We start from the raw sequence: 27,966 nt of genomic DNA, 5'->3' as shown, positions 1-27,966 counted from the left end.
GGGGGATTAGAAGACACACCCTCTTGCTTCCCAATTACAGTGAGTATTATTCCCGCCGTTGTTTACTGAGCATTGACACTGCGTGTGCGCCAAACCTGCCCTTATTCCTCCATCCCCTTGTGAGGCTGGTCTCATGAACTCTGTGTTTCTGATGAGAAGGCGGGTTTGCTGAGGTAACCTGCTCGAGATCACACTAGTAAATGATGGGACCAGGGTGTTTTCAGGCTTGTCCGCTTCCCAACACTCCGCACTGTTCTCCTGTTCTCGCTGGGGCCTCCCTCTGAGATATCAAGAGGGTTTCTTTTTTTTTTAAGGTTCCAGGCAGCCAAGTCACAGATGCTGGTGACAAGCCAAAGACAGCCCAACAGGCTGCAGTACAGGGCACGCACGCAGCCAAAGCACAGAGCCCCTCTCAATGAATCCATCGTTAGTCCTAGAATTTCAGGTTTGGGGCTTGGAGATCATTCCTTCAACGCTTCCACTGCACAGGGAAGGACGGAAACGCAGAGAGGTGGGGGATTGGGCCTGGCAACAAAACCGTACCTCTGGGCTCCCAGATCTGCCCTTGGCCTATAACCTTCCGCCACGTTCCATGAGATGAATTTGTCACCACTCACTCTGCCCACACACCCAGGCACGTGGAGGCAGAGGAAGGACACGGCAGGCCCAGCACCCGGCCCCAAGGAACGCAGTCAGGATAACCACGCACAAAGCCGTCCAAGAGCAGCACGTGGGGATTTGATAAGGCAGCTCCGCGAGTGGCCACGGCAGGGCCCTGTGCTCCCGGGCGTGAGGCTCCAGGGAGGAAGGAGGGACCAGACAGACAAAGAGACGGAAGACAGACCCGCCAGCTCCCAGGGCGGGAAGAAGAAACTGAGTGGCCTGGTCGTCCACGGCAGGGTAGCTGAGGCCCTGGTTTTCCAATTGCTTGGGGAAACCTACAGGAAAAGATGTGACTGACGATCGCTACACGCAGCGATAGGAACATCTCCCTCCAGCTGGTTCCAGGCCCCAGAGCCTGAGAAGCCAGTCCCGCAAGCAGGTGGCTCCGGTTATGTTTTCCATCAGCCACAAATAGCCGTGCTTGGTACCAGGGCCGTGACCCCGACAAGCCATCGTCATCACTGGAATGCCCGTGAGGCCAAGGGCAACGCACAGGGCTGCCAGAGTCGTTGCAACATCCATCCAAAGCGTGGGGTCTTGGGGGACGGGCCGAGTCGGCGCGGCCAACGCACTTGCCAGGCTCTTCTGGCACCTGGACCGGACTCCAAGACACTTCTGGATCCCACTTTTCTGTGAACCTTCACCAAAGCTGAAAGCCTTTTCCCCGAACCCTTGGAAGACACAGGAGGCTGCACAGGGCACCTCCCATGCAGAGGCAATGAGAAAGTGGCCAGGCACGTTACAGGCCTGGGACGGCAGGGCGGTTACAGAAAGGAACCCGGATGTGGAGGTGAAGACCACGTCCCGCCTCGCCGTGCACTTACTGTATGAGCACCAGTCTCCTCGGCTCCAGTGAGGACACTCAGCCCCCCGCTGGCTCACAGGCTCTGACGAGGCTCCAGCGACATACGAGGAAATCCACTATCAATCTTAAAGCACTGCACAAGTTTCGGAGGTCATATTCTTAAATGCCGACGGCACATCCATGGGTTCACCAGACACGTGGGCAAGTGAAGGCCAGACACGTTTCCAGTTTTAATGAAGATGCTCAGGAAGGCCACTTGCTTTGTGCTGGTTCTCAGGAAAGTGGTCCACAAGAGCACACTCACCGGGACCCTTCATCTCAGCACGTACATCCAACCTGGGCATGGCAAAGCCCTACTACCAGCAACAGATCCCCTTTGGGAAGCCCCTCCCCCGGGCCCACCAGCATGCTAGCGGTTCCAGATTTGTCATCTCTAACTCCCCTCACCAGGAAGGCGATCCCTCTCCCTCCGGTCCTCTTGTTTCCTCCTCTGCTATCAGTGTGGGGCACTTCCATCCCGCTTCCCATCCCATTTCTGGGCTCCCTACAGATGGGTAGCTGTGCTAGGTAGTTGCACTCAGGGACATTCAACAGGCAGGGTTAAAGGACGGCAAAGGCAGCCCCTCTTCTTTCAATTTTGGGTTTGTGATGATAAGAGAGAAAGGACCCCATCCCTCTGTGAACCTCCCTTGTTCATTTCCCCCAACTTCCTCTTGCGCTCCCAGCCTCCACGAGGAGCGCACTGGGTGGGGCTCGTCTGGTTCTGGAGGTAAGATCAGCATCGTCATCCCGGCTGCACGAACAGGCTCTCGGGCTGCCCCTGAGAGCCTGCTCTGGACTCGGTGGGAGGAAACAAGGGGTCCCCAGGGGGAGGGGCTTATCAGGGGCTTGTTGGGCTTTTGAAGGAAGAGGTCATCCTCTCCTCCAGATCTTTGGAAGTAAGATCCTTTCTGAGACAGCCCAGGAAGGGGGAAAGGTGGATGGGAGGGTTTGCAACCAAACCTGGACCCCGAACCTCTAACACTCATGGCAAACCTGCAAGAGGCATGAGTAGCCCCATTTTACAGATGAGAGACTGAGGTTTACGAGTAAATACACAGAGATCAGCCACCTCACAATCTGGCTGGAGACATACAATCAGAGCACGCCAAAGGGGACGGAGGGCCTTACAGCCCCAGAGCCTGAGGATGTTTACGCAGCGCCTGATTCCAAAGAAAACAAAACAAGAACCAAAAATCCCCAAACCATTTCCACCCCTGAGTCACCAACCAGGAAACCGACCAGCCAAGCTTCACGCAGTCTCCAGAGGGCCCTTCTCTCGTCTGGGCTCAGAAGCCAGACTGCAGGAGGCCCAGCACGGCCTTCGCTTGCCAACAGCATCCTTGACCACCCCCCGCCCCGCCCAGCACCTGGCTGTGCACAGAAGGTGCCAGGACTCGCACTGGGCTGGAAGTAGACCACCGTCTCCGTCATTGTTCACATCGCGAGGCTCCTGTCCTCTCTGGCCTCGGTCGCCTCCTTGGAGCACGTGTCTCTGCTGCCACGAGGCCGCGTGACGGGGTCTGAACGGCAGGGTGAGATGACCCTCAGGCACCTCAGGCCACCCCCAGCCAGTGGCGAGGCAGACCTGCGGGGCCCTTGCTCCCGTGCCCCTCCTCTGCCCTCGGTCCCACCAGCCACACATCCCGGGCGGGAGGGAGCACACGGTGCCCCCAGCTCTTCTCGCCCAAAGACCCCTCATATCCCACCACCCGGCAATGCCTTTGCCAAGGTTTTGTCAACCAAATCCGTGGCGCTGGTAGCTCTGCTCTCCCCTCCCAGAGGCCTGAACTGATCAGAGACAGACGGCCACGGACCCGGGAGTCTCGTCCGCATGGAACAGCTGCACCGCGTCGGCACAGGCTCTGGCCGCTGACACAGAACCCTGACGTTTTAGCGACTCTTCATAGCCTTATCTGGAACCCTGACGTTTTAGCGACTCTTCATAGCCTTATCTGGAATAATACCATTAGGTGTTTTGAAATATTAACAAGAGCCATCATTATGCCCTTTATGAGACGTGAGAGAGTGAGGGCGCCAGGCTGGAGATGACCGCGAGAATAGCTCAGGGTACTTTTCCTCTCAGAGGCATTTGTGCTTTCCTTAAATCCCAGACTCAGAGAATTGAGTCCAGACTAATTAGATTCCAGGTAGCAAACGCGTAAATATCGGGCCCACGTGGGCTGCAGCGGGCCTTCCCTACCGGCCCCGCCCTGCCCGAGCTGAGGGGCGTTCTGGGGAGACAGGAAGCTAAATATTGCGCAGCAAGTATACCGCAGACAGGACGCCCAGGAGTCTGTGGCTGGGGCCTGCTTCTTCCCTTGGGAAGAAAAAGCAAAACGCATCACCCCGCCAAGCCGCCGTTCCAGAGCATGAAGGAGGCACGCCTGACCGTCCCGACACCGCGTCGGAGCCCAGCCTCACCCTGCAGAGATCCAGGGAGAGAGGGGATGGGACGGGCCACCCGCAGGAGGGCCCAGAGCGGAGCAGTGAAAAAGAGGGACAAACTCTGAGCAAAGAAATTGCCCCATGCCTGGCACGTGACAGAGGAGCAAGAAGAGATGCGCTGAGTAAATGAACGAGCAATACAGGACTCTCGCTTTATGTGAAATAATCCCGAAGGAGATTGCCACCTCTGAGCAATAAGCTGGTACGTTCTTCCAGTTTTCATTTTCATCTTATACATCCACACAGTTTAAAGCCAAACAGTTCCCAAAGGCTCACGGCAAAACAAAGGCAAACAAATCCACAGTTCTCTTCCTGACCGCCCCATTTCCTCCTCCCTAACAAACACTTTCAATTCTTTAGCTGTATATTGGGTGGTTAATTCTGTATTTTTAAATCATAGGCTTCTATATAACTTCTTACCAGGTTTTACCTTCTTTCCCACCACGGGAAGTAAGGATTTATCTCTCTCACCCTCCCCCAGCCTCCTCAGTAGCATCGTAATTTAACCGGGATCAGCGTCCTATTCTGCATCATGATGACTAGAAAGGGTCCCCTTTCATAGCTGCTCTTTGCCTTTCTCCTGTGCTGGATGCTGCGTTTCCTAAATCCCACATCTCCCTTCGTTTACTCCCGCCTCATGCTGGAGAACTTCCTCTGGTAGCTTCCCTGCATGGGAGCTAACTTGGTTTTGGTTTGGGGTTTTTCTTTTAGTTGTTTTTGTTGTTGTTATTGTTGAGATTTTTTTACTCATCTGAAAATGTCTCTGTTCTACTTGTTGCCTGAGTGATAGTTTGGCTGGGTATAAAATTCCCAACTGGAAATCCTGTTCCTTCAGAATTTTGAGGGCACTGCTCCAGCCTTCTTGCTTCTCATGTTAAAATATCTGAAGCCAGGCTGATTCCTGATCCTTTGTAATATATATTTTTCTCTCTAGAAACTTGTAAGATCGTCCAACTGTCCCCACTTTTCTGAAATGTTCACAGTGTTGTGCCCATTCATGTGGGCACTCCGTGAGCCCTGCAGCCTGGAAACTACTGCCCTTTAGTTGTAGGAAGGGTCCTGGAACTGCCTCCATGAGGGTTACCTGCCGCTGTTTATTCACTTATCTCTTTCTGGAACCCCCAGCATTTAGATGCTGGACTTCCTGGACTGGTTGTCTCACTGTCATATTTTTTTCCCTCCTAATTTCCAGCTCTAATTTTTTGCCCTGTTTTCCTGGTGATTCATTAATTTTGTTTTCCAATGATTCATAGCCCTCAGCTACAACATCTTTAATTTCCAAGAATTCCTTTTTGTTTCTTGAATGTTCCTTTTTCACAGAAATCAGTTTCCGTTTCAGGGAATTATCATCTTCTCTTCTCTCATCTCTTCAAAGACAGAAAAGAATGTTGGTGGTGGTGGTTTGAGGTTTTCTTTAAGGTTTCTTCTTTCATATTCTGTTTTAAATACGCATCCTTGTTTGTTTTGGTTTCTATTTTCATTTTAAGGGACTTCCTCAAATATTTGGGTGTCCTTCATTGACTGATCATATTTCAGAGTGAAACAACAGAAAACTGATAGGAGTACTGAGTGGGACTTGTCAGCTAGAGGGGCTGCAGCTGAGTTGTTCTGCTGGGTGGACTCTGACATGTCCTCCGTGCTTTCTTCTCCAGGCTAGTCTGCTCTGCCAGCCTGAAGGATGCTGGGGGATGTTCAGATCTCCAGCCTAGAGAGTACAGGCCTAGGGGCTGTGCTGTGAGAACAAGTGGGAAGACAGCTGGGGCGTCTCAGCCCCGTCGTCCCCCCGCCATCCTGCTCTGGGTTGTGCCAGCTATGCCCCCATCCAGAGAGCATCCCCTTGGTCTTCAACAGAGGACAACCCTCCCCCCATCTCTGCCTGGTGCCGCTGGGTTGCACAGAGGCAGGGCCTCTCCGGTGAGCTCTGGATTCAGCTCCCACCTTAACCCACCACCATGGTCCAGGAAGGCTTTGGTTCTAGGGTGCTGTCGACATTGACACTGCTTTAAAAGAGGCGCCGAAGATGCCCTCACCTTCCAGAGCCAAGCTTAGCCAACGCACGTGTGATCACATCCAACTGATGCGTCTATGGAGAAAGACCTGGTCAAGGGTCTGGGTGTTGATCACCATCAACTTCACTGGGGCTGGAAAACATAACGGAAACTAGAGGACCAGGGAAGCCTCTGCAAAATCTTCAAAGAGGCAAAGCCCCATAACACGCAGGGCTGGGTGCAGCCGTACGGCTGTTAAGGACCGTGGCAAAGACTCCCAGGCCCAATATGTCATCAAAGAATATTTCAAACACAAAAAGCGAACAAACGAGAAGCCAGCCCTCAAATACACACGTGTATGTACACACACAACATGGCTGCTGCTGTCTTCTTTTCCATTCATCTTATCTCTGTGGTTTATGCATTTTTTAAAGATTCCTTCACCGTGATTTTAGCGTGGTTTGGGAAGAGAGCATTCAATCACAATTTCTAAACTACTGTGTTTTTCCCTCATTACCATAGCGCTTTATTCTATTTTTATAAAACATCACATCTACTCGGGAGAGTGCATAAAACACATTTTTACGGATTAATGAACAATTGCAGAGCAAACTCTCCCGCGAGGAAAGAGCACAGACTGAGCTAGACTCCGGATGAGACACCCCGCCCTCGGGGTGAGGGCGACGGAGGCCCCAGGGAGCGGGGTCTGCCGGCTTCCACTTCTCCTGCCTGTGAGCCCAGGGGACCCTCTGTGACCCCTGCCCACGGTCCCCTGTGCCTGGCGGATCCCAGGGCATTGCAGCTGTAACAGGAAATGCCAACTCCAGACCCAAACCCGGGCTCCCGGCTGGGAAATCCGTGTCCTTCCTGGAGTCTGTCACGGCCATGCTGACCCCCCCACCAACTCCTCGCTGCCCCGACGTGGCCCGTGTCCCCGAGACACGTCCTGCACCCCCACTCCGTCCACCGCCCGTCTCCGGCCCCCCGTCGCAGCCTCTGCCAGGAGGACTGCTTGGCTGTTTGGTCTGTTCAGTCGGGCCTGTCACAGCTAAGCCTCCAGCTGTCAGGAAGAACCAAGATTCCCAAATGGAGAACCTACAGGAAAGCCCTCTGGGGAGGCCTGTTGTGGGGCCAGAGAAGAGGCCTCAGGAGCATCCCTGGGGAAAGGCAGAGTCTTCCTTTTTTCTTGAATTTAAAAGGACTTCCACCCAGCATCTGGGGAGGCAGGGACCGTCCAGGATGCTGAGAGGGCGGCTGAGGTTGCGGACCTCGGAGGGACCCCGTGATCAGTCAGCTCTTCTGAGATAGTGAAGAGCTCGTGTTTTGCCAAGCACGTTCCAACCGTCTTACTCATGGACCACGCCTGCACGCGAAGAAGGCGCGCACCAGGCCCTTCCCCTACCCTCGTCCCGGAAGGGAAATGGGAGGACGAGACGGGGAGGGCACTCCAGCACACGGCTGCCGCCCGCCCCGCCCCGGAGGGAGGCGCAGAGTCACAGCTTGGAGTCTTCACACCCCCAGAGAACCCAGTCCCTGGTCCTTCCTGGCACGGAGCCCACCCACCTTCTCCCGCTCTAGGCGAGGGGCCTCCAGCCACGGAAGGACGAACACTGTGCGATTCCACGCGGAGGGACCAGAGGAGCCAGAGTCAGAGACGGGCGGCAGGAGGGTGGGGGCCAGGCCTAAGGGGAGGTGGGGGCGATGAGTGCTCACGGGGCACAGAGGCTCCTTCTGGGAAGGTGACGAAGTCCCGGGGCTGATGGTGGCGAGCGTTACACGACAGTGTGGACGTGCTTACAGCCCCAAACCGTACGAACGCTGCCAAAGGGGTAAAATGGTAAATCTTACGTTAGGTATGTTTCACCACAATTTCTTTAAAAGGAGTCTCCAAGCTGCAACGGCGACGAAGGCAAGCAGAGCGCTTCTCCACCACGAGGCCAGTCTTCGTGACCCGCAGGACTAAGGGCCCGTCCGTCAGGCAAATGGCCGAAGGCTGTCTCAGGACCAACAGACACAGGCCGGGTGAAAGGGGGCCGAGCGCTCCAATGACCCACCAGACGTGAAAACTTACGAAGAAAGTTAGACAAGGAATGAGGCTGCGTCTGCCCTTTGCTCTGCTGGTCTGGGCCACGTTGACCAGGCTGGGCGGCCGGACCCCCAAACTGGTTTTTCTGGAACTGACCCCTTGCGCCTTCATCTTCCTCCCGGGGTTAATCGGTCACACTTCCCAGCGCTGGGAGAATCCGGGCGGACGACAGCGCTCAAATCACCCAACACGAAGGGCCGTGGGACCCAGCGCCAGCAGGACTGACTGCCCTCCCCTACAGGCACACAGGTCCCACATGGGAGCTGGGACGCGAGAGAAAGGAGAAACTTCATGCTTCCTCCGCTCCCGGGTTCTGGCGACCAGCTTTTCACGTCACCCGGCCTTGGCCTTCTTATCCAACCGCTATCTTTTGTTTTATTTAGAACCCAAGTTCCCGAGAAGCAAGGACTAACCTGAGGTATAAATTGCACCGTAGTGACAGAGACCAAAATAAGCTCGCGAGTGGTTCATCAGCTCCCAGGGGAGAGGGGGGAGGTCGGGGGGAGGTCGGAGGCGCCCAGGCACCTCTCATGGTCACCCCACCCTCAAGGTGACGCTTGGTCAGCAGCACCCAGTGTCTCATCGCCAGGGCTGTGTTCACCCCTGCAGGAAGGTGGGCGGGGAGGGGCGGGCACACCCACTTCCACTGGTATCTCGGTCGCCAGAAATTAGCCACCACTGCCCCCCACTAACCACGAGGGAGGCTGGGCCCTGGACTCCCGGCCGTCCTGAGCCAGCGGAAGACGCCGGCAATGAAAGATGGGAGAAAGATACCGGGTGACAGCAGCCGCTTCTGTCATCGGGCACGCCCTCCCTCCCTTGTACGAACAGCCCTCACCATATGCACACACGGTCGATGGGGAGGTGGCTGAAAGGGGCCAGAGCCTCCGATGATGTTCTCCAGCTCAGGGACCATCACTCAATTTGAGACAAGATACTGAGCTCCAACTAGAAACGTGAGCGCTTAGGAGCCGCCCAGAGAGGCTGGTGGTCCGCGGTCCAGCGGGCAGTTCAGGCCCCCAAGGAGACACGAGTGCAGGACACATGGCGGTAACGAGCTGCTGAAACGGCCTGTGCCTGTGCTCTGGCTCAGCCACCGCAAGCGAGGATGGACGCCCGAGGGTCCCCGGCCGACGTATGTGGGGCGGAGGGAACGAGCCTAATGTGTCCTCCTCAGTGGGCTGGTGTCACCCCCACCTTCCTGCAGCCCCCTCACCATGAAGGAGGCCAAGACAAGGTATAAATCTCCCTTCTTCATCGAGACGTTTCTGCAAACCGGCTCTGAGCCCGGCCCACCTGTCACCCTGATGAGAGCTGGGATGTACGGGCCTCCCGGCCAGACCCCGACCCGGACCCTGAAAGGGATGTGATGGGAGCAGAGTCCAAAGCCGGGGACTCTTCTACCCAGAGCTGCTTCTGAATAGGGAAAGTCTGGTTTTGCTGCTGCTACTCAAACCTGCGTGACCACCCGTGAGTGCCGAGCACAGCTCGGTCTGCAGACACAGCCCTGCGGTCGGCCCCCATCCCGGCCACCCCCAAACCCGCTTCCTGGCTACCACCGGCCAGCCAGGAGTGTGCACACAGAACGCTGACTATAGCACGGGTGACTCCAGTGTTACTTAGACCTGAGCAAAATCTTACTTAGCCTCAGTTTCCTTACAAAGCCAGGGAATTCAAGTTGATGGCCTTCCAGCTTTCTTTTAACTCCAGTGGTCCATAAACCTCTATTCCTCCTGCACGACCGGTAGAGTCTGCTCTGAGCAAAGCCCACGAGCCCAATGGAACCCAATGGAATCCGTGACGGTTGCTCACCCCTCCACACAGCCATCCAAGACAGACCACCAGTGCACTCACGCGCGAGAGGCAACCAACACAAAGGATGCTCGCGGGACCCCAAGGCGCGGCGGCCTCAGGCCCTCGGCACCTGCCAGGGGGAGCATTTACCAGTGCAGCTCCCACGTCACCCTCCCAAGAGGCGAACTCAAAGTACACCGTCGGCAATGAAAGTCATCGTGAAGAGATCAAGGAAACAGGAGCGTAGAGGCAGTCCCCCGTGAGAAGGAGAGAAGCAGAAGCAAACTGAAAACCCAAACTTGCCGGTGAAACTTTGACTCTGTGTCACTGTCTTTTTTTTTGGTTTTTTTTTTTTGTGGTACGCGGGCCTCCCACTGTTGTGGCCTCTCCCGTTGCGGAGCACAGGCTCCAGACGCGCAGGCTCAGCGGCCATGGCTCACGGGCCCAGCCGCTCCACGGCATGTGGGATCTTCCCGGACCGGGGCACGAACCCGTGTCCCCTGCATCGGCAGGCGGACTCTCAACCACTGAGCCACCAGGGAAGCCCTGTGCCACTGTCTTTAAAACACCAACATAAACAAGCATTCATGGCACGCGGCCCCGCACACGTCCTCCACCAAACGCCTTTCCGTCAGAACCCACAGAGGCAATGACACGAGCCTAACCTATTTTAAAGCCACCTAACTTTCTAGAGGAGGGGAATGCGTGACGGTCACCACTGCCGCCCTGTGGCCTGGGAGCCCAGCATGGACGTCACCATGGGCAGGACGTCACCATGGAAACAGGCTCTTCCTCCTCAGGATGGGCATTCCTCATCCTCTGCTCCAACCCCAGGGGGCTGGGGGTTGGGGGAGGAGGGACACTCTTACTCCTTGAGTCCTGTGGTCCGTCAGTGACCATTAACACGTCTGCTTCCAAGCAGGGGCTCCTCTGGAGACCCGGGTCCAGCCCCCCGCCCTGCTCGGCTTCACTCTTACACGGCACCCGGACTCTGACTCAACCTGCAAGCTCCAGGCAGCCACACCCAGGGCTGACCACCAGCCCCCCTGCCACATGGGCCCCCCCGGCTGACGCAGAGGCCGCTGGCCCATTTCTCTCCCTCCGGCCAGATTCCGTCACCACAGCTCTCTGTTGCCCATCCTCCTTGCTGGGTCCCTGCTCCTGCCATGTGGTCTCTGTGGCCCAGACGCCCCCACAGCCTGGATCCTCCCCCTGGCCTCTGTGACGCATAAGGCTGGGCTGGTTCCTTCAACGCTGCCTGCTCTCGGGATCCCTGAGCCACTGGCAGTGCCCACGTGCCCCTGTTCTGGGGTCTGCCCCAGCCTGGACCCACACACACCCTGTGGGGCTGGGCTCCCACGTCTAGGCCCCGCCTGCTGCCCTCAGCGGATGCCAGCCTCTCCCCGGGCATCTCAGGCCACTGTCTCTTCCCCCAGAGCAGTCCTGATCTCAGAACTTTCTGCTGTGGTGGACAGTTCATAAACGGTCAGGAAAATTAAGAGATTGTTGAAAACCAGAAAAGGCAGCAGCCTACTCTCTGCTCCTAGAAGATTCCTACAGCTGGGCTTTTCCTAGACGCCTGCTTTCCAAACACCGTCAGCAGAGGTAACTCTTGCGATGGAAACGTTAAAGGGTTGTGGGCTTTTTAAGTGCACCCAAGAGAAAGGACTGTGACGTTCCACGCTGCTCGCCAGGCCTGTCTCTCCTCTCTTCGGCTGGGAGCCTGAAACGGATGCGTACCGGCCCGGCAGGCATCTGAACACGTGCGTTTATCCGAGCATCTCCAAAGGGAGAACAAAGCACACGGTACCAAGACGGGTCAGAGCTGCCCTTTCGTCCTCGGTCTCAGACATTCAAACACCCTTTGGGTCCAGCAAACTCATCAGTTTCCAAGTTTATTCCAAGTAAGGCCCAAATGACACCTGGCGAGATTTCTGCCGCTGCTCAGGTGGCCACCAAGAACACATCTTCCTAGATGCAAGACATCATCGCCCAGAGAGCCCGGGAAAAAGCCAGTCCCTGTGGTATCTCCCCTGGAAAGGCCAAGAGCAAATTTCAGGGTTGGTCCAGATGGGGGGCCCCCAAGGGCCGAGGGAGGGGAGCCTCACTGCTGGGCTCAGAAACACACGCCCTCCTCTCCTTGGGCCCCTTTGGGGACATATCTGGGGTGGACGTGGGGGCAATCACTCCGCACACTGGAAAGAACGAGCACTCAGAGTCACACGGAGCGTGGTTCAAACCCCCGCATCCTCCCTGTGTGGCCCTGGCTACGTCACCTCGCCTCTAAACCTGCTTCCCTGTTTGCAAACTAGAGCTGGAAATTGCAGAGTTGTGGACTCGCTGTCATGGTTAGGGTTCCTGGCATGGGTCACCTGCTCCAGAATTATAAGAGTGGTGGCCGTTATCAGTCTGATTAAAGGAAGATGTGACTCAGGACGCAGGGACAGTAATACCAGAGCCCTGCCCTGGCAGCGGAGAGTCTGGTTAAACACGCCAGTGGGAACGGCGGAGTCAACACATGAGCAGCGGCTGGAAGACACTTGCGTTCCGGCGCTCCTTGCCCATAAGCAGGATCAGTGTCTCCAGGGCAGGTCCTTTCAATGGAATATTTTAATATGAAGGCAGAGCTGATGCTTCCAAAGAGGCTGTCAGGCAGGAGGGAGTTCATTTCACGAGAGATTTACCCGAGACTTCTCAGGTCATGCAGATGATGGGTTTGCTGCAAAGTGATGTATGTGGGCTGTTTCCCTGCTCCTTCGCTGCTCTAAAGGCCCTTCAGAGACTTCTTTATGATTTTATAATGCTAATTCCTTCAGAGAGTTTTGAAAGATTTGACAGGTTTTATATAAGTGTGTGTGTGTGTGTGCACGCACGTGTGAACACACAAAAAATAAAAAAGCCCCAGAAGTTGCACAAATGTATCCCCACGTCCAGCATCCTCCTAACTGTTCCCAGATGTGCTGACGGCACGTCGCTTTCCAAGGGGACCCCGCATGACCGATACTGGTAGTCCAAGGACTGGGAGTCAAGAACACAGAAACCCGTGTGCTCAGGATGAGCTTTTCAAAATGATTCTCCTGGGAGAAAACCTGCTGCCTGTTTAATTACCCAAAGGCATCCCCCAAAGTCCTGGGAAGGCAGCGGAAGTCTCCCTTCACTTTGTAATTCACATCTTGTCTCCTGCCAATCTGGCCACGGTGCTTTCATGATTTCCTTCTAGAGTCCTCTGTCCAGAGACGTGCTTTCTCTCCTCTCTCTGCCCCCGCCCCCGCTCCTCCCGGGAATCCTGAGCCTCCTGCACTTTTCCCCCCACCATCTCACCTTCCGGCCTTCTCTCCACGACGAGTCAAGGGAAACGATCTAACACTCGCCACAAAGAGGCAACCGTCCCGAGGAACCGTTTAATAGCACAGAACTTTGGTGGAGCCCCGACACCAGTACGATAAAGCCAAGGGTCTGCTGTGCCGGATTTGGCAGTTCACGCCCCCAGGTTACCCGAGGAAGCTGCCGGTAAGCCTCACGTCAGATGCACATCACGCGGGACAGAGGCACCACCTGGAAGGAGCCAGGCGACGGCAGGTTACCTTTCCCTTCTCCCCGCGGCACCCTGCTGCCGTCTGCCCCTCCTCTCTGCTCGGCCCCCTCTTCTGAAATGTAGCCTAAACGGCTCAATTCCTTTGGAGCTTCTGAAACACTAAGCAAGAGGGTCTCGGCGTCTTTGGGGCCACCCTGTCTCCATGACCTGTGCTCGTTTCCCCGGACGCCATCCTGGTTCTTAAGACTGAATCGTGTCGACGTGGAGCCGGGAAGACGGGGTGGGTGTGCTGACGGGACTTCCAGAGACGTGACTGTGCCTTGGCCCAGGGGACCCGTCTGCCCTCTGCCCACGTCTGGGTGGACTCTGGTCGCCCTCCCCCCGCCCCCCGCATCCCCCAACACCTGGCCCTACGTGGGTCCCGTGAACCCTTAGACCTTTACCGTGAAAGATTCAGGGCCTGAAAAGTCACATGCAAATCACCACACAACGCCTCTGAGAAAGGAGGCAACGGGGACGAGGGGGACAGGATGGGGTCTCGTGATGCTCTCCCCACCAGCAGGGGTTGAGAGCAGAAAGCCATCTCTTCAAGCTTGACGGGACAACGGATAGTTAAACGCCATCAGTGAGCAGAAACGTGGAAGGGCTTTTTCCAGACGGCTCTGCGCCTGTCTGGACCCTGCCCTCCCAACGACCTCCACCCTGGGTAAGGGATCCTGACTTCCCACCAGCCCCCGCGCCCCCTGCCTGACACAGCTACTTAGCAAACACTTATTTTACTAACGATGATCGCGAAAAGGTGATTCTGATTCTGATGATTCTGGCCATGCCTGACAATGACGAGAATTTTGGAGCAAGAAAGGGCTGGAGAGGCTCTGAAGCACCCCGACCCCCATCTCTCATGGCTTTATGTGATGCTCTCGTGGAGTCCCCTGAATCAGATCCTAAACCCCTCAAGGGCGGGGGCCCTGCTCGGCCTTCCCTGCTCCGCCTGGTCCCCGGTCCGCACACCCATGGTACCCGAGCGGTGACAGAGCCTCGGGGTGACCGCACACCCTCTCTCCTTTGTCACCAGCCGACGGCAGAATTCAGAGCCACCGGGTAATCAAAACAAGACACTTTCCATCTGAATAAGGCCTCACGGTTTTCAAAGGGCTTCTAGAAGCATCCTCTCCGATGAGACGATGCTCCTCTCGGGAAGCCCACCCGTAAGTTCAGCACAGTTCTCGCCGAGTAGCAAGTGGAAACCGTGGCTCGGGAGGCTGGGAAGCTGCAAGGGCAGCGCGTCTGGTCCCCACTGGCAGCTGCTCCAGGCACGGGGCCACCGGGCAGGGCCCACTGGGAAAATCCAGGCAAGAAACACAATCGCCGGGAAACCCACAGCTGCGTCCAAACCCCATGCTCTGCAACACTGGGCGTTTATAGCCACGAAGCCCACCCAGCGACTCCCCACGACGGCTCCGTGACCCGAGGCCCCTGCCCGCTGCCTGGCGTGTCCACAGACGGTAGCTGAGTGAGCAAAGGATAAAACAATAAATGAACGTGCAAACAATGAATAAACCGACAGTACAAGGTGCGTTGTCACTGGAAATGTGACCAAGAGATGTCGGTCGAATCTAAAGGATCCGCACGTTTAAGAAAAGCTGATTTGATTTATAGAATCACAAATGTCTGAGATAAAACAGCTCTAACGTAAGCAAAGGCCACCAGAGTAAACAAAGAATTTTATTATTTCTCTCCAAGAGGCCAAACCCAAGATGCCTACATTGGAGAAAAGGAGAAGAAAAAAAATGATTCACGCAGAAAACCCTCCTGATTCCAGAAGGATAAAAATGACTAAAAAAAATTTTTTTTACAAAAATGAACAAGCTTTACTAAAAATGGGGGCTACAGGGAGAAAAAGAGGACTTTGGCAACGGAGGATTTCAACTCGTCCTGAGAGGTAAGAAATGACATCAGGCTGCATCTTCCCGACAGGAAAACACGCTTTAAACGCAGGAACCTTTGCGTATAATTGAGTTTCCTGCTGAACAGACCTCACAAAGTGGCAGAGAGGTGGGCAGTCAGCCCCATTCTGTCCTCCCAGAATCCTCTCCTTGTACCTGAGGACCGGTATGACCTTCCTTCAAGGGGCCACATCTAACCCTCTCTCCTCACTCTCAAGCCCTTCGATTCAGCAAGCCTCAAGCTTCATCATCTAGGGGCCGCTTCGGCAGGATTGCCAATCCCGCCATCGACCCTAAAACATTTTCTCATCACAATTTAAGAGACTCTATGATACAGCTCCCCGCTTCCATGCAACCAAGTGATCCTAAGTTTGGGTTTTGTTCTTTCAGTAGCGTCAGCAAAATAGTTACTTAAAACAAATGGAGTCACACCCGAACCTAAATACTTTAGAGACCAGTTATAACCGAACAATTCATTTTTTAATTAGACGCCAGTACCTCTCGCCCTTAGAAGGATGCCTCTCGAGGGCGTCTGTCTTAAGCACAGCTGCGTCTTACACGTAGCAGGTGCCCAGTAAGGAACTGTTGGGGAACGAATGCTGATCACGCCAAGGATGGTCTTAGACTGGCTTTTGGGAACCCACGTTTATATGTCAAAGCCGTACCTTCTGCAAGGAATCCTACTGCGGGTGTTCCGACCCGGGATCTCGTTACTCCGACCGCGGGTCTAGCCAATTCCCCCGCGGGCTTTGGGCTTCACTCGAGAGCAACTTCTCCCAGGAAAACCTTTTCTATCACTTTTCCACCCTCCAGTTCACACGAATCACTGCCTCTAGGGCCTTCACTAATCATACTAGAATCTCAGAATCCTACATTTAGCCCCTCACTTGCCCCGACGTCTTAGCTCCACTTTCCCTACACTTGTGCATGAACGTTTCTGCCTCGTGAGCCCAGCCGGCGCTGACCATCCGGCGCTGACCACGGGCGACCGCAGGCCTCAGCTCATCTGCGTTTGGGTGGACCGGCCCACTAGCTCACCATGGTCGTCATCCTCAAACGCTGCCACACCAGTGATTACAGGTTTACAGTCAGATGTCTTCAGGCAACTTTAAAGTGAAGACACACTTGCAGCATATAAGCAGCACATCCTGCTGGAGGACGGGCGGGGGGATGGGAGTCAGAGTAAGTTTGGGACAAGCATCCCCTCGGGCATAACTAGTCGGCCTCACACCCGCAAAAGCCAGTAACCCCACGTTAAACTCTTCTCCCCTTGGGCTTCCCTGGTGGCGCAGTGGTTGGAAATCCGCCTGCCGATGCAGGGGACGCGGGTTCGTGCCCCGGTCCGGGAGGATCCCACATGCCGCGGAGCGGCTGGGCCCGTGAGCCATGGCCGCTGAGCCTGCGCGTCCGGAGCCTGTGCTCCGCAACGGGAGAGGCCACAGCAGTGAGAGGCCCGCGTACCGCAAAAACAAACAAACAAACAAAAAACTCTTCTCCCCAAAGTCCTCTAAAGTTCCCCCCAGTATGCCATCTGAGAGGAGCACGGGGGGCACCAAGGGTTGCCCTGATTCTCCTTCTTTGTGGTGGATTCCTAGCAATAATTTTGTGCACTGATTATCCCCCGCCCCCGCCAGCCTGTGCAGGCCTCTCGTTCGCCTGCTCTTGGGTGTCCTGGCAGGGGACGGGGGTGGACCGGGAGCCACCTCTGGCCCCCTCGCCTTTCTCTGTAAGGCCCACCCGTCCCACCAGCGCCCGCAGGGCCTGACCGGGGTGAGTCCAGCCCCTGAAAGGATCTGCAGAAGCCCGTGCAGCCCCTCCGGCCCCTGTGGCCAGGCCTAACCCTACCCCTTACTCTCCAGGCCTCACCCTGTTCCCAAGGACTCAGAGACGGGCCCGTTCTGACCCTGCCCACGGGCCCAGAGCGTGGACGGACAAGCCCGCCTTCGCGATGGTTCCGTGTGTTTGAGGAGGCCGGGCGGGAGGCAGGGCCAGGCACAGGGATCCCTGCAGCCACCCCTGCCGCGCCGGGGGCCCGGACCAGTGGCCCACGAGGGGTCTCACCCATGGGGAGGGTCCCTCCTCCTGCCACTCTCGGCTCCGCAGGCTGTGGCCGCCCTGCTGCATCCAGCCTGGAAAGGGCAGGAACTAAACCTGGAGCGTGGCTCTGAGCTCGCTAGCATCCCCACGCCACCCTGAGAGGAGGCCGCGGGAAAGTGCACCAGAGAAGATGCCAGGAAAGGGGCCGACGTGCAAGGCAGAGCGCATCTGTCTGTTCCCATGACAACAGGGGCGACCGTCACCGTGCGGACTCAGCTCCACCCGTGGCCGCTGGCATTTCCAGCTTCTCCTCTGGGCCCAGCCTCCACTGCGCTGTGAGAGGTACCACCTTTGGTTCACAGCCGAGAAGCCTTGAGGCCGGAAAGCAGTGACAAGCCTGCTTGCAATGGAGCCGGGACGCGGGCCGGTGACCCCCGCGCGGCCCCGTCACACCTGCCTGTGCTGCGGGCATCGCAGCCCCTGCTTCCCACATCCCGCGCGTCCTGGACGGCCCAGGGCTGCCCCCCCCGACCCAGACACAACACCCCTGGGGTCACTGGTGAAGAGACCCCCACGTCTGTCACACACACGCTGGGTGTAGGCCTTGGGGGGCCACAGGGCCTTAAGGCTCGGACGCCACACACCTGGGCTGGAACCCCAGCTCCACCGCCTCGTAGCTGTGCGGCCTGGGGCGAGTTAATTCACGTCTCTGGGCCTCATTCTCCTCCTCTCTAAGACGGAGCGGCTCTAACAGTCCCGGGGTCTCCGGGGGGCATCGAGAGGACCAGGCGAGTTAACACTGACTCCGAACACTGTCTGCAGTACAGAGGGGACGTTACTATTATTACTAGTTGGATGGCAGACCTAACAACTTCAGTCACGCAGAAACCAGTAAGAACAAAGGGAATAGAGAGGGGAAAGGCTCCCGAGAGGCCGAGATCCATGTTCTCAGACGCAGAAATCACCGCGAACGCGCTTTGTTTGCAGCGACCTGCTCAGTGCACTCTCTCCTCCCTCTGCACACACTGGAAGCGTCTGCTGACGCAGCGCCAGGCCCGCGGGAGCAGGCACCGCACATCCCGAGGGCCGGGGCGCAGCCGGCCGGCACCCGCAGCACTCGGGGTCCCTGGGAATCACGCAGGGCCCCTCCAGACCCCAGCTCTGGGACCCGGAGCATCCTCCGCCCTCCCGACGGCTTCACAGCAGGCTCAACACTTGGGGTGTCTAGGGCGGCACAGTCCCGAGAAAGGATGCAACATGCTCGGAATTTCCTTCAAAGGATCCAGAGATTTGGACTTGATCTTCGAGAAAGGCTTTCCTCCAATATACTTAAATTAAAAGGAGCTTGGTGCAGGAAAGGGGTTCCATGACACAGCGTGAACGTATGTATGTTGTGTATGTGGAATGTTTCCCCCCGGATGAAAACACATGGATAAAATGGAACCAGAGGCGACACATACTTAGACTTCAAAGCCCTGTCCGGGGGCAAGTGCGGAGCAGGCGGTGCCTCTCCCTCTGAAACCTTTCGGGAGGGGGAGCCCCCACCCATCGGTGACGCCTGGTCCCCGGTGCGGCCACCCTGCCGCCGCACGGGCCTTGCCACGCTGCCCGTCCTCTCTTCTGAGGACGCCGGTCCTCGGGGCAAATCTCTGCTGTGGGTGGTTCCAAGCAGGCGCCGTCTGGGACGGGTGGGGAAAGGGGGCACCCCCCTGCCCGGTCCAGGGAGCCCTGGCACATGAGCACACCGCGAGGCAGCTGTCGCCTGACGGTTAGGGACACACGCCTGCATCCACAGCGCAGCGTCTGCGTTTCCAGGCACATCGTCTCCCTTCTCTGAGCATCAGTATCCTCGTCTGTGAAATGGGACAACAGGAAGGTCTCGTAGGGCCCTCGTGATGCTCAAATGACTAAGACACACACAGCACTGGGGTGTCTGCACGTGGAGCAAAGGCATAAACAGGGCCCATTATCTCTGAGTTAGAGGCTTCAAGCTCCACGGCACAGTCATCTGCGTAACTCTGGTTACCCAGCAAGTGTGCACCAAATTTATTGTGCAACAGAACCAAGTTGCTTTTTTTAAAAATACCAGTTAACGTCGACCCAGGCAGGGTGTTTAATCTTCGAAGTGTCTTCCCCTCCCCATCCCATGCTCACAGCAGCCCCGCACGACGTTCCAGGGAACAGGGCAGGGGCCACCACCCCCTCACACGTGAGTTCATGTGACACCTGGCCCTCACTCCCCAGTCACTTTGCTCCTCTGAACTAAAGGGACACCATCTGGCTGGGGCTGTCCACTCCCCCGTCCACTCACTCAACAAATATTTATCAAGAGCCTGGCATGTGCCTGGCCAAGTCACCGGGGCCAGGGCAGCATCGGGGCGGCGGGGGGGAGGCGGGGATGAATGCTCCACCCTCAAGAAAACAAGTAAGTACATACGATCATTTACTCTTGTGGGGATTAGAAACCGTGTTTGCAAAGCACTGGCTCCTGGTGGCCACTCGGCAAAGGTAATTACTATGACTAGGCAGGTTTCCAGGCCCCACCTGCCGGAAGAGCGACAAACAGAAAGGTTCAGGGACCGGTGGGAGGCCCCCAGTCCAGGCCTCGCCTCCCAGGCCAGCGCCCGCAAGCCCCCCCGAGAATGGCTTACAGGTCACACCTTACGCCCACGTCCCACCCAGAGCCGCTCCGTGGACCCTCGGTGGGGGCAGGGGGGTCCTTCAGTGAAGCACCTTCCCGGGCCCACGCACGGCACTGCGGGACTGGCTGTGACGCGGGGTCGCGAGAGCGGCCCCGACTCTCGTCTGCCGTGAGCGTGACTCGTCTCACCCTCGAGCAAGCCCCACAGTGAAGGAACACCCAGCTCACGGCAGGAGGACGAGGGCCAGAGCCCGCATCCCTGCTTGCTCCGCGAGCACTCGGCCCAACCCATCCAGGGGCTTGGGCGCCCTAAACGCGGACCCTCGGGTCGTCCTCAGCCCAGCACGGCCTGGAAGGGGACCCCACAGGGACCCCAGAGGCTCGGGCGTGGCCGGCCCCTGAGCTGACGGGGAGGGACATAGGGTTGTTCCAGACGCAGTCACTCTGTGGGGGGGGGGGGGGAGCGGGGGGGAGGGTTGGCCCCTCAGGCCGCCAGGGCTGTCCCTCGGGGCCCCTTCTCTAGCCACGAGGCCTCTCTGCTTCCCCCTCGTGCAGTGAGACCATGGGGCTGGGCAGCCCAGATGTCCATCTCCCAGGCGAGGAGTCCAGAAACAACAGCCTCTGGGTCTCCTTGCCCACAAAAGCTCTGCCAAAGGGCCCGGGGTGACCTCTCCAGGACAGGACGGAGGCCCCCGGTTTCCGGCTGCAAGCTCTCCGGGCGGGCACTGCTCTAAGGGCCCACGGGCCTTAACTCATGACCCGCCCACCCAGCCTCGGCTGTCCCCATTTCACAACCTAAATGGGAAACCCGACACCCCAGCCTTCTCCCCGACACTTGGGAGGGCCCCTCTGACGAGCCCCCTGCAGCACCCCACCCCCAGCCCCCCATGACTCCTTCTCTGACCTCTCGTCCTCCCCCCACCTCCGGGTACGGCCTGGCTCTGGCTCCAGAAAGTACACAGCCCTGTTCTCTGCACAAGGTCAAATGCCAAATATGTTCTCTTAATATTCCAGCCCAAGCCAAGTCTGCGCGGACGTCAGGGTTTGCAGGCAGCTGGGAGTTTTCCATACGCGATGAGTCTGCCCTGCTGGCACCAGAGCTCAAGACACATCATCCGATTTACCTGCAGGGCAGCGGCTACCAGAGGGAGGGGTTCACGGCGCTATTTACACCAGATGCTCTGCGTGCCAGGTGGGCCCTGCCAGTAACGAGACTGTGAACAATGCAGAGGGAGCCGCCGTGTCATGGGCCAGTTCACGTCTCCCTCCGCTCCACTAGCACCAGGAAAAGATAGCAAAGTTGATGGATTTGGGTGCAACGGTGTATGTTAGATGGAGCATAAAACAACCAGACTTCTACTTAAATCATGAGAAAAAGACTTTAAAAAAATCCATACTGGAACACTTTTCATCTCCTGGAAAGAGGAGAAAGTAAAGTGCTAGGAAGACAACGGGGATTGTACTCAGCCAGTGGAGCAGGAACGGGATGGAGAGAACGGAGCCGTGAGCCGGCGGGAGGCGGCCGTGGCCCCGCGGGGTACGAGGGGACCTTCTCCTCCTTGACTGCGAGTGTCTTTGCTGAACAGATTATTCTTGAACCTCACGGAGGGGAAACCTCTGGGGAGCCGATGTGTTCCCTCTCTCTGTCTGGAACTAGAGAGAGCCAGGGGAGAGTACTGACAGGGACCCACTCACAGGACAGCCAACATGCCCGTCGCTTTTCCCCAAGAGCAGCCTGCGATCCCCGGCAAGGGGGAGCGTATTAAACACACCGACTCCTGGGCGCCCACCCCGCTGGGCTCCCGGCCTGGGCTCCGCAGGTGGGGCCTGGGACTCTGCATTGTAGCCCCACCCAGGTGATCCGGAGGCACTGAGGTCCTAGGGCCTCTGCTGTAGGTGCAGCAGCGTCCCCTCCTCAGAGCAGGACGCTGGAACCGCAATTTCTTGCTTTAAAGAAGCTATGAGAGTCACGGGAGAATCCTCAAGCCTCACTGCAGGGGCCCTTATGGGATTCGGGGGCCGTGTTCTGGCACGACAAGAACATCTTGGCATGAGTGTCTCAGTCCTCAAAGCTCAACAAAGAGCCGCCTGCACCCCCTGCTTCAGGGCCCCCGGGGCTGCAGACAGGACTGGCGGCCCCTCCTCCACCCAGAGCCCGGAGCCCACTCTCTGCACAGCCGGCCTTGAGCTGCCAGAAAGGCAAGGATGAACCACCGCCCAGCCCCGCCCCCACGTGTTTAGAGCTCTGCTCTTGACCTTCAAAGACTCTGTCTCCTCAGTTTCTCTCCCACTCTCGCCCCTCCCCATCCACCCACCCCGCACAGGCCCCGCCTCTCCCTCTGCACCTGCCGCAGGTGCAGAGCCAGGCCCGGGGCTCCTTCTGCCCATCCCCCCTCCCCCTCCCTCCAGCGCGAACTGTCTCCGGGAGTCCTGACCCGCACCTGTCCTGTCCAATGTCTCCTCCTGCATCTTCCACGGACTCCTCACGTAACCGCAAACTGTCCCCCTCATTCCCTGCCCCTTGAGTGTGACCTTTCCCCTGAAGTCCTTCTCCTGGCTGATGGTGCCTCGTGACCCCCATCACCCCCACCACAAGGGATTTTAAAATGCATATTCCTGGGCCGGGCCGCAGAACTACCAAATCTGAGTCAGATCTTCCAAAACGCTGCAGTCGGTGTATTTCAAGCTCTCCAGGCTTTTATAATAACCAGGCGGGGTCAGCAGTCGCTGGTCCACGGGCCTCGCTCATGTATTTTATAATAACCAGGCGGGGTCAGGAGTCGCTGGTCCACGGGCCTCGCTCATGTAGGAGATGCTGACCCACGCCTTTGGAAACAGCTTGGAGCTGGAGCCATAAGTCTGGGAACGATTTACATAGAAAGTGAATGAAAAGCTGCAGGAGTAACTGAGCTCACCGAGGGAGAGAGCAGAAGCTGAGACGGGCAGGACAGAACCCTGGTACAAAGTCCCCCTAGACGCAGGAAAGGAAGCTAGAAGGCACAGGGGAAATGGGAAGAGAGGCAGCAGGAGACTAAATAATAGCTCTGTCCCAAAGCCACAGTTTTGGTGAAAGTTTTGCCAAGGGGCCTCTGACCACAGAAAACGCCGCCATGAGGAGAAGGAAGGGGCGGGTCCAGATCACGACACTTGTGTCGGTTGGTCCTGGCCCGTCAGCCGACGTGGGTGTTGCCTGGCTGTCTGTGTGAGGGGGTTTCTAACACCCTTGGCCGTCCGGCCGGTGGCCCGCCGCGTCCCAGGGAAGCTACGACTTCGTGGCATGCAGAACGGGAGTTGGCCTGGCTCCTGAGGTCCAGGGGCGAAGGTGAGGGCACAGTCAAGTCTGGAAGACCCCAGAGGAGTCTTCTGGGTGGGGCTGTTCCGAAGATCCCGAGACGAGACACAGGAGTGTCACCGAGGAAACAAGAACCAGCGAGACTGGGGGCACCCTCGAGAAGGGCCCTGAGATCTTCAGGGCGTCCCCAAACCCACAGCTCCAGGAGCCACCAGGGAGGCCTGTACCTGGGGACCTCGCGTGCTGGGGTACGCCTGCACGACCCAAGTCCAAGGCCCTCCTGGAAGGAAGGGGCACGGCCACCGGATGCACCACGCCAAGGGCAGTCTGTCCCCTCGGCCCCATAACACAGTGGCCCTAGAGAGGCCCCAGGACGAAGCCACAAGCCCAGGGAAGGGGAGCAGGGTGCCGAGGAGAGGGCAGAAAGGACCCAGCAGAGGCAGTGCAGACCCTTCCTCAGAAAGATTAAGGTTAAAATATTATACGTGCATGTACACACGCATCCCCCAGAGGAGGTTCAGGGGCAGAGGTGGCAGAATGAGGCAAGTGCATCTGTGCGTCTGTATATATGTGTACCTGTGGGTGTGGCCGTGTATGTTTTTGTGTGCGTGTCTGTGTCTGTGTACATGTGTGTGTCTCTGTGTCTGTGTGTGCCTGTGTGTCTGTATCTGTGTATATATGTGTGTCGTGTGTGTGTGTCTGTATATGTCTGTGTGAGTGTGTCTGTATGTGTCTATGTGTGTATGTGTCTATGTGTGTGTGCGTCTGTGTACATGTGTGTATGTGTGTGTCTCTGTATATGTGTGTCTGTGTACACATGTGTTTCTGTGTCTGTGTATATGTGTGTGTCTGTGTGTGTCTGTGTACGTATATGTGTGTCTCTGTGTCTGTGTATATGTGTATGCATGTGTGTGTCTGTGTGTGTCTGTGTCTTTGTACATATATGTGTGTCTGTTTCTGTGTATATGTGCGTGCCTGTATGTGTCTGTGTACATGTATGTGTGTCTCTGTGTCTGTGTATATGTGTATGTATGTGTCTGTGTGTGTCTTTGTACATATATGTGTGTCTGTGTCTGTGTCTATGTGCGTGCCTGTATGTGTCTGTGTACATGTATGTGTGTCTATGTGTGTGTAGGTATGTGTGTGTATCTGTGTGTGTTTAGGATGGAGGAAACCCTCCATCTTCTGAGCATGCTTCCTTAATTGACTGTTACCGCCCAACCTGTGGCTTGAGAGAGGCGGCAGCTGCCTTAGCAACTGGAACCGCCTTCAAGCCCCCATGCTCCTGTGCGGCCCGCATTCCTAGTATGAGGTCCCCGAAGTCCTGACTGCCCCCCACTGCCCTCCCTGCGCTGTGTGGCCTCGCCCTCGTTGGGGAAGACGTTAGCGCAGCCAGCGGGGCGGCCTGGACGGGCCTGGGCCGGTGCTGCCGGTACTGTACCCTTTATTCAGCACAGCTTTACTGGTACAGTTTACACACCAGGAAACCCGCCCGTGTGAGCGTATGACCTGCGATCTGCAGTAAAAGTCCAGAGTTGTGCAACCGTCACCCCCGCCTAGTTTCAGAACTCATCCATCACTCTGTGGAGTGTTTTAAAGACCACGGCCCCTCGCCTCCAGCCCGGAGGGCATCCAGGGACACCCTGCTCTCCAGCCCGGAGGGGTGGGACCAGCGGCCCTCGGTCACCCAGCGCGCCCACCTGTATAGCCCCTGGTGGCCCTTCTCATCCTCCCGGACTCGAGGTGAGACTGCCTGACGGGGCCAAAAGAAAATGTCAAAGGCTAAAAAGCAGAAGAACTGACTCTCCCGTGACATCACAAGAAGCCGGCAACAGCAGAAGGAGGCCTGGTTCCCTCCTGCTTCTTCCAGAAGCTATCACCAGACAGTCCCGTGTCACCAGAGGAAGCAGCCAATGACGGCGGAAGATGCGCTTTTTGGGGGTCACGTGAGAAGCTTTGGTGCCCTGGCAGGGGAGAGGAGGGGGCAGGACGTCCCCCCAAGCCTGCAGCCGAGGCACCCTGGGGCGTCCGGCTCTGCCAGCTGCATTCCAAGGCTCTCCTCCCATGCCCAGACGGCGCAAAGGCCTTTGTGATGACTTCACGCTCAGCCCAAAGTAAACACCCTCCACACTTTTTCCATGGACACATTCTAACCCGACACTGCCAGCGCCGGCCTCCCCACCAACCAGATGGAAAGCCGCCTTTCCCAAGAACAGAAAACCTTTCTAACTAAACAGTACATCTTGGCTGCAAAAGCAAACTTTCCTAAAAGCTTCCTAGAAATTACTTCTCGCGCACCGATCCCACATGTCACCTGAGCAAACGTCACCAGTGGAACGAAGGCCCTGGAAACAAACACGACGGAGGATCCACAAGGCACACTCGCTCCCGCAAACACCTGCCCTTCAAGGCTGCAGGTGTGCTACGCACCCCCAGAGCTCACACTCACGTGCGCCCTGCTCACAACCGCCTGACTGCAACAGTATCTGTCAAGACAGGCTGACACAAGACAGGTGCCCATTTGAATAGAGCTAGAGCCCTCGGGATCCCAGCCCGGCTGGCTTTGGACCCTCAAACACGTTCCAGCTTGAATCCGCGCGATCCAGGCTCAGGCCTCCGCCGACTCGGAAATGCGGACGCAGCAGCGCACTTACCAGGTTGGAGTTGGTGGCGTTCGAGTCGTCCTCTGGGAAGGGAATGTAGATCGCTAAGGCCACACAGTTGGCAAAAATAGTCAGTAAAATAATGATTTCAAATGGCCTGGGAAGGGAGTTAAGGAAGTTAATGCCACGGAAGCACCAGTGAGACAAACATACGCAGATAGATGTTTCAAAACGGAATCAAAGATGCGTCGAATCTTGTTTAAACAATACATTCCAAGCCCCTTGTATTCTGAAAAGAAACATATGCCTTGTTAAGTGCTTCTAATGGGCCCCGCCAAAATGTTCCCTAATATGTCAAACGCAGTGGAGGCCAGGCGCGTGCCAGAGTAAACAGGTTTCTAAAACTTTTTTCCCTTCTTTTATTTATTTAGATTTGCCCTGGGCTTCATTCTCCCTCATGTGTGCTCAGGGTTGCTTTGAAAGATTGAGGCCTGCTCCAGCCAGGGCTCGCCACCCCCAGCGGCCCACACCGGGGCCCAACAGAGCTTGGCGGGGGGGGGGGGGGGGGGGCCCTGGGATTCAAGGCAGAGACTCGACTTGAAGACGTTTCAGTGACAGCTGGAGATAGGATTTTCGATCTTTTAACTTTAAATTTCGAGTCTGTTTTTTCTTCCCCCTTATTCTCTGCTTGCAAAGAGCCGGAAGGTGGCCAGGGGCTCTGGACGCCCAGGAGCACGGCAGCGTGTGCCGTGCACGCAGGGGACGGCAGCTCCATGCAGGGGCCCAGAGCCTCTTCAGTCTGCGGAGGCCCTGCCTGTGATGACGTGGCCTGTGTCCCAGGGCCTCCTGACTTGCCCGCAGGTTGTGCAGGGCGCTGGAGGGGATAAGCCAAGGTCCACCCCCCACCCCCCGCAAGCAATCAGGGAGGTCCTTGTGCCCGGATTTTCTGCACCAAAATATCAGGGCAGACATATTCTCGAGAGAAAAATGAGCAACTGTGCTAACAGCCCTTCCACCCTGCACCCTCAATCGAAGGCCAGAGAAGGGGGCTTCAGAGGAAGGGCCCGGTTCGTGCTCTTCCAGCCCCATCTCCCCACCTCCCAACACGGCCAAGTTTCCAACCTAGTCTGTGGAGCCTCACAGGAGGAGGTAGAGAAGGAGGATGGCCATTCCTGGAGACAGGGACCACCTCCATCTCCAGGGAAACCTGCACGCACAAAGCTAACGAATCCTGAAGCAGGAAGAGTCTTGGAGATGGTCTGGTCCAAACTCCTGAGGCCCAGAAAGCCTGAGGAACGTTCCCGAGACCCACATCAGGCACTGACCAGCCAGGACCAGAACCCAGACCTGTGCCCACCGAGTCCACCGTCCACTCCTCTGCCACGGACGGCCCCAGACCTGTGTCATCAGGGCAGCTCGGGGCCTGGAAGGAAGCAGTGATTCTCCAGTCCAGGGCCTCCCAGCTACAGGTCCCCTCGGCCCCAAGAGCAGAGCTAGGGGTCCACTCACCCAGCATGCCCCACAGACACTGCCGTTGTCTGCGTGCGCCGTGGTGTCCAGAAGATGGCCTGCAGTGCACTGCCCAGCCCCTCAGCTGGACAGACACAGAAAATAAAACCACCTGTCTCAGACCCGAGCTGGCCAACAGCAGAGCCAGGTCCGAACCAGAGCTTCTGACTCAACTTTTCCAACAGGCCGTGCTGCCCCTGGAGCTGGCCGAGGACGCGTGGTGAAGATGGGATGCTGGCCGGGAGGAAGGCCAGGAGCTGACGCTGACCGAGAGCTCGCCCCGGGCCAGGCCCTGCTCTGACCACACTACCCGCACTCCGGAGGGGCGGACAGTTATCACCCCGCTTCTACACGGGGAAGCCGAGGCACAGAAGGTGAGATGTCAACTTGCCCAGAGTCACATGGCTTGGGTAGGATGGGGTCAGGCCAGAGAGTCTGGCTGCGGAGTCTGAGTCCGTCAGGAACATTCTATGCTGATCCACTCGGAAGTCACCCTAAGCGTTTTTAGGAAGCTGGTTCTTTTAGACCTCCTCCCACACGGCCTCCTCCCTCCCACCCTGTCCCCACCTGCTCGGCAAAG

At 57.1% G+C, this 27,966-nt stretch overlaps 1 protein-coding gene across 10 annotated transcripts in view; it reads right to left on the bottom strand.

Annotated features, from left to right (window-relative positions):
• Positions 1-27,966, bottom strand: part of CACNA1C (calcium voltage-gated channel subunit alpha1 C) — a 485,400-nt gene that overhangs the window by 405,385 nt on the left and 52,049 nt on the right. For all 10 annotated transcript variants that reach the window (XM_073789178.1, XM_073789179.1, XM_073789180.1 and 7 more), the window contains exon 3: positions 25,929-26,034. In XM_073789178.1, coding sequence (XP_073645279.1) covers positions 25,929-26,034 — 106 coding nt within the window. The remainder of the gene's footprint in view (positions 1-25,928; positions 26,035-27,966) is intronic.

This window comes from Tursiops truncatus, chromosome 11 (assembly GCF_011762595.2).
Source record: "Tursiops truncatus isolate mTurTru1 chromosome 11, mTurTru1.mat.Y, whole genome shotgun sequence".
Classification (NCBI taxonomy): Eukaryota; Metazoa; Chordata; class Mammalia; order Artiodactyla; family Delphinidae; genus Tursiops; species Tursiops truncatus.
This window is presented reverse-complemented; position numbering and strand designations above follow the sequence as displayed.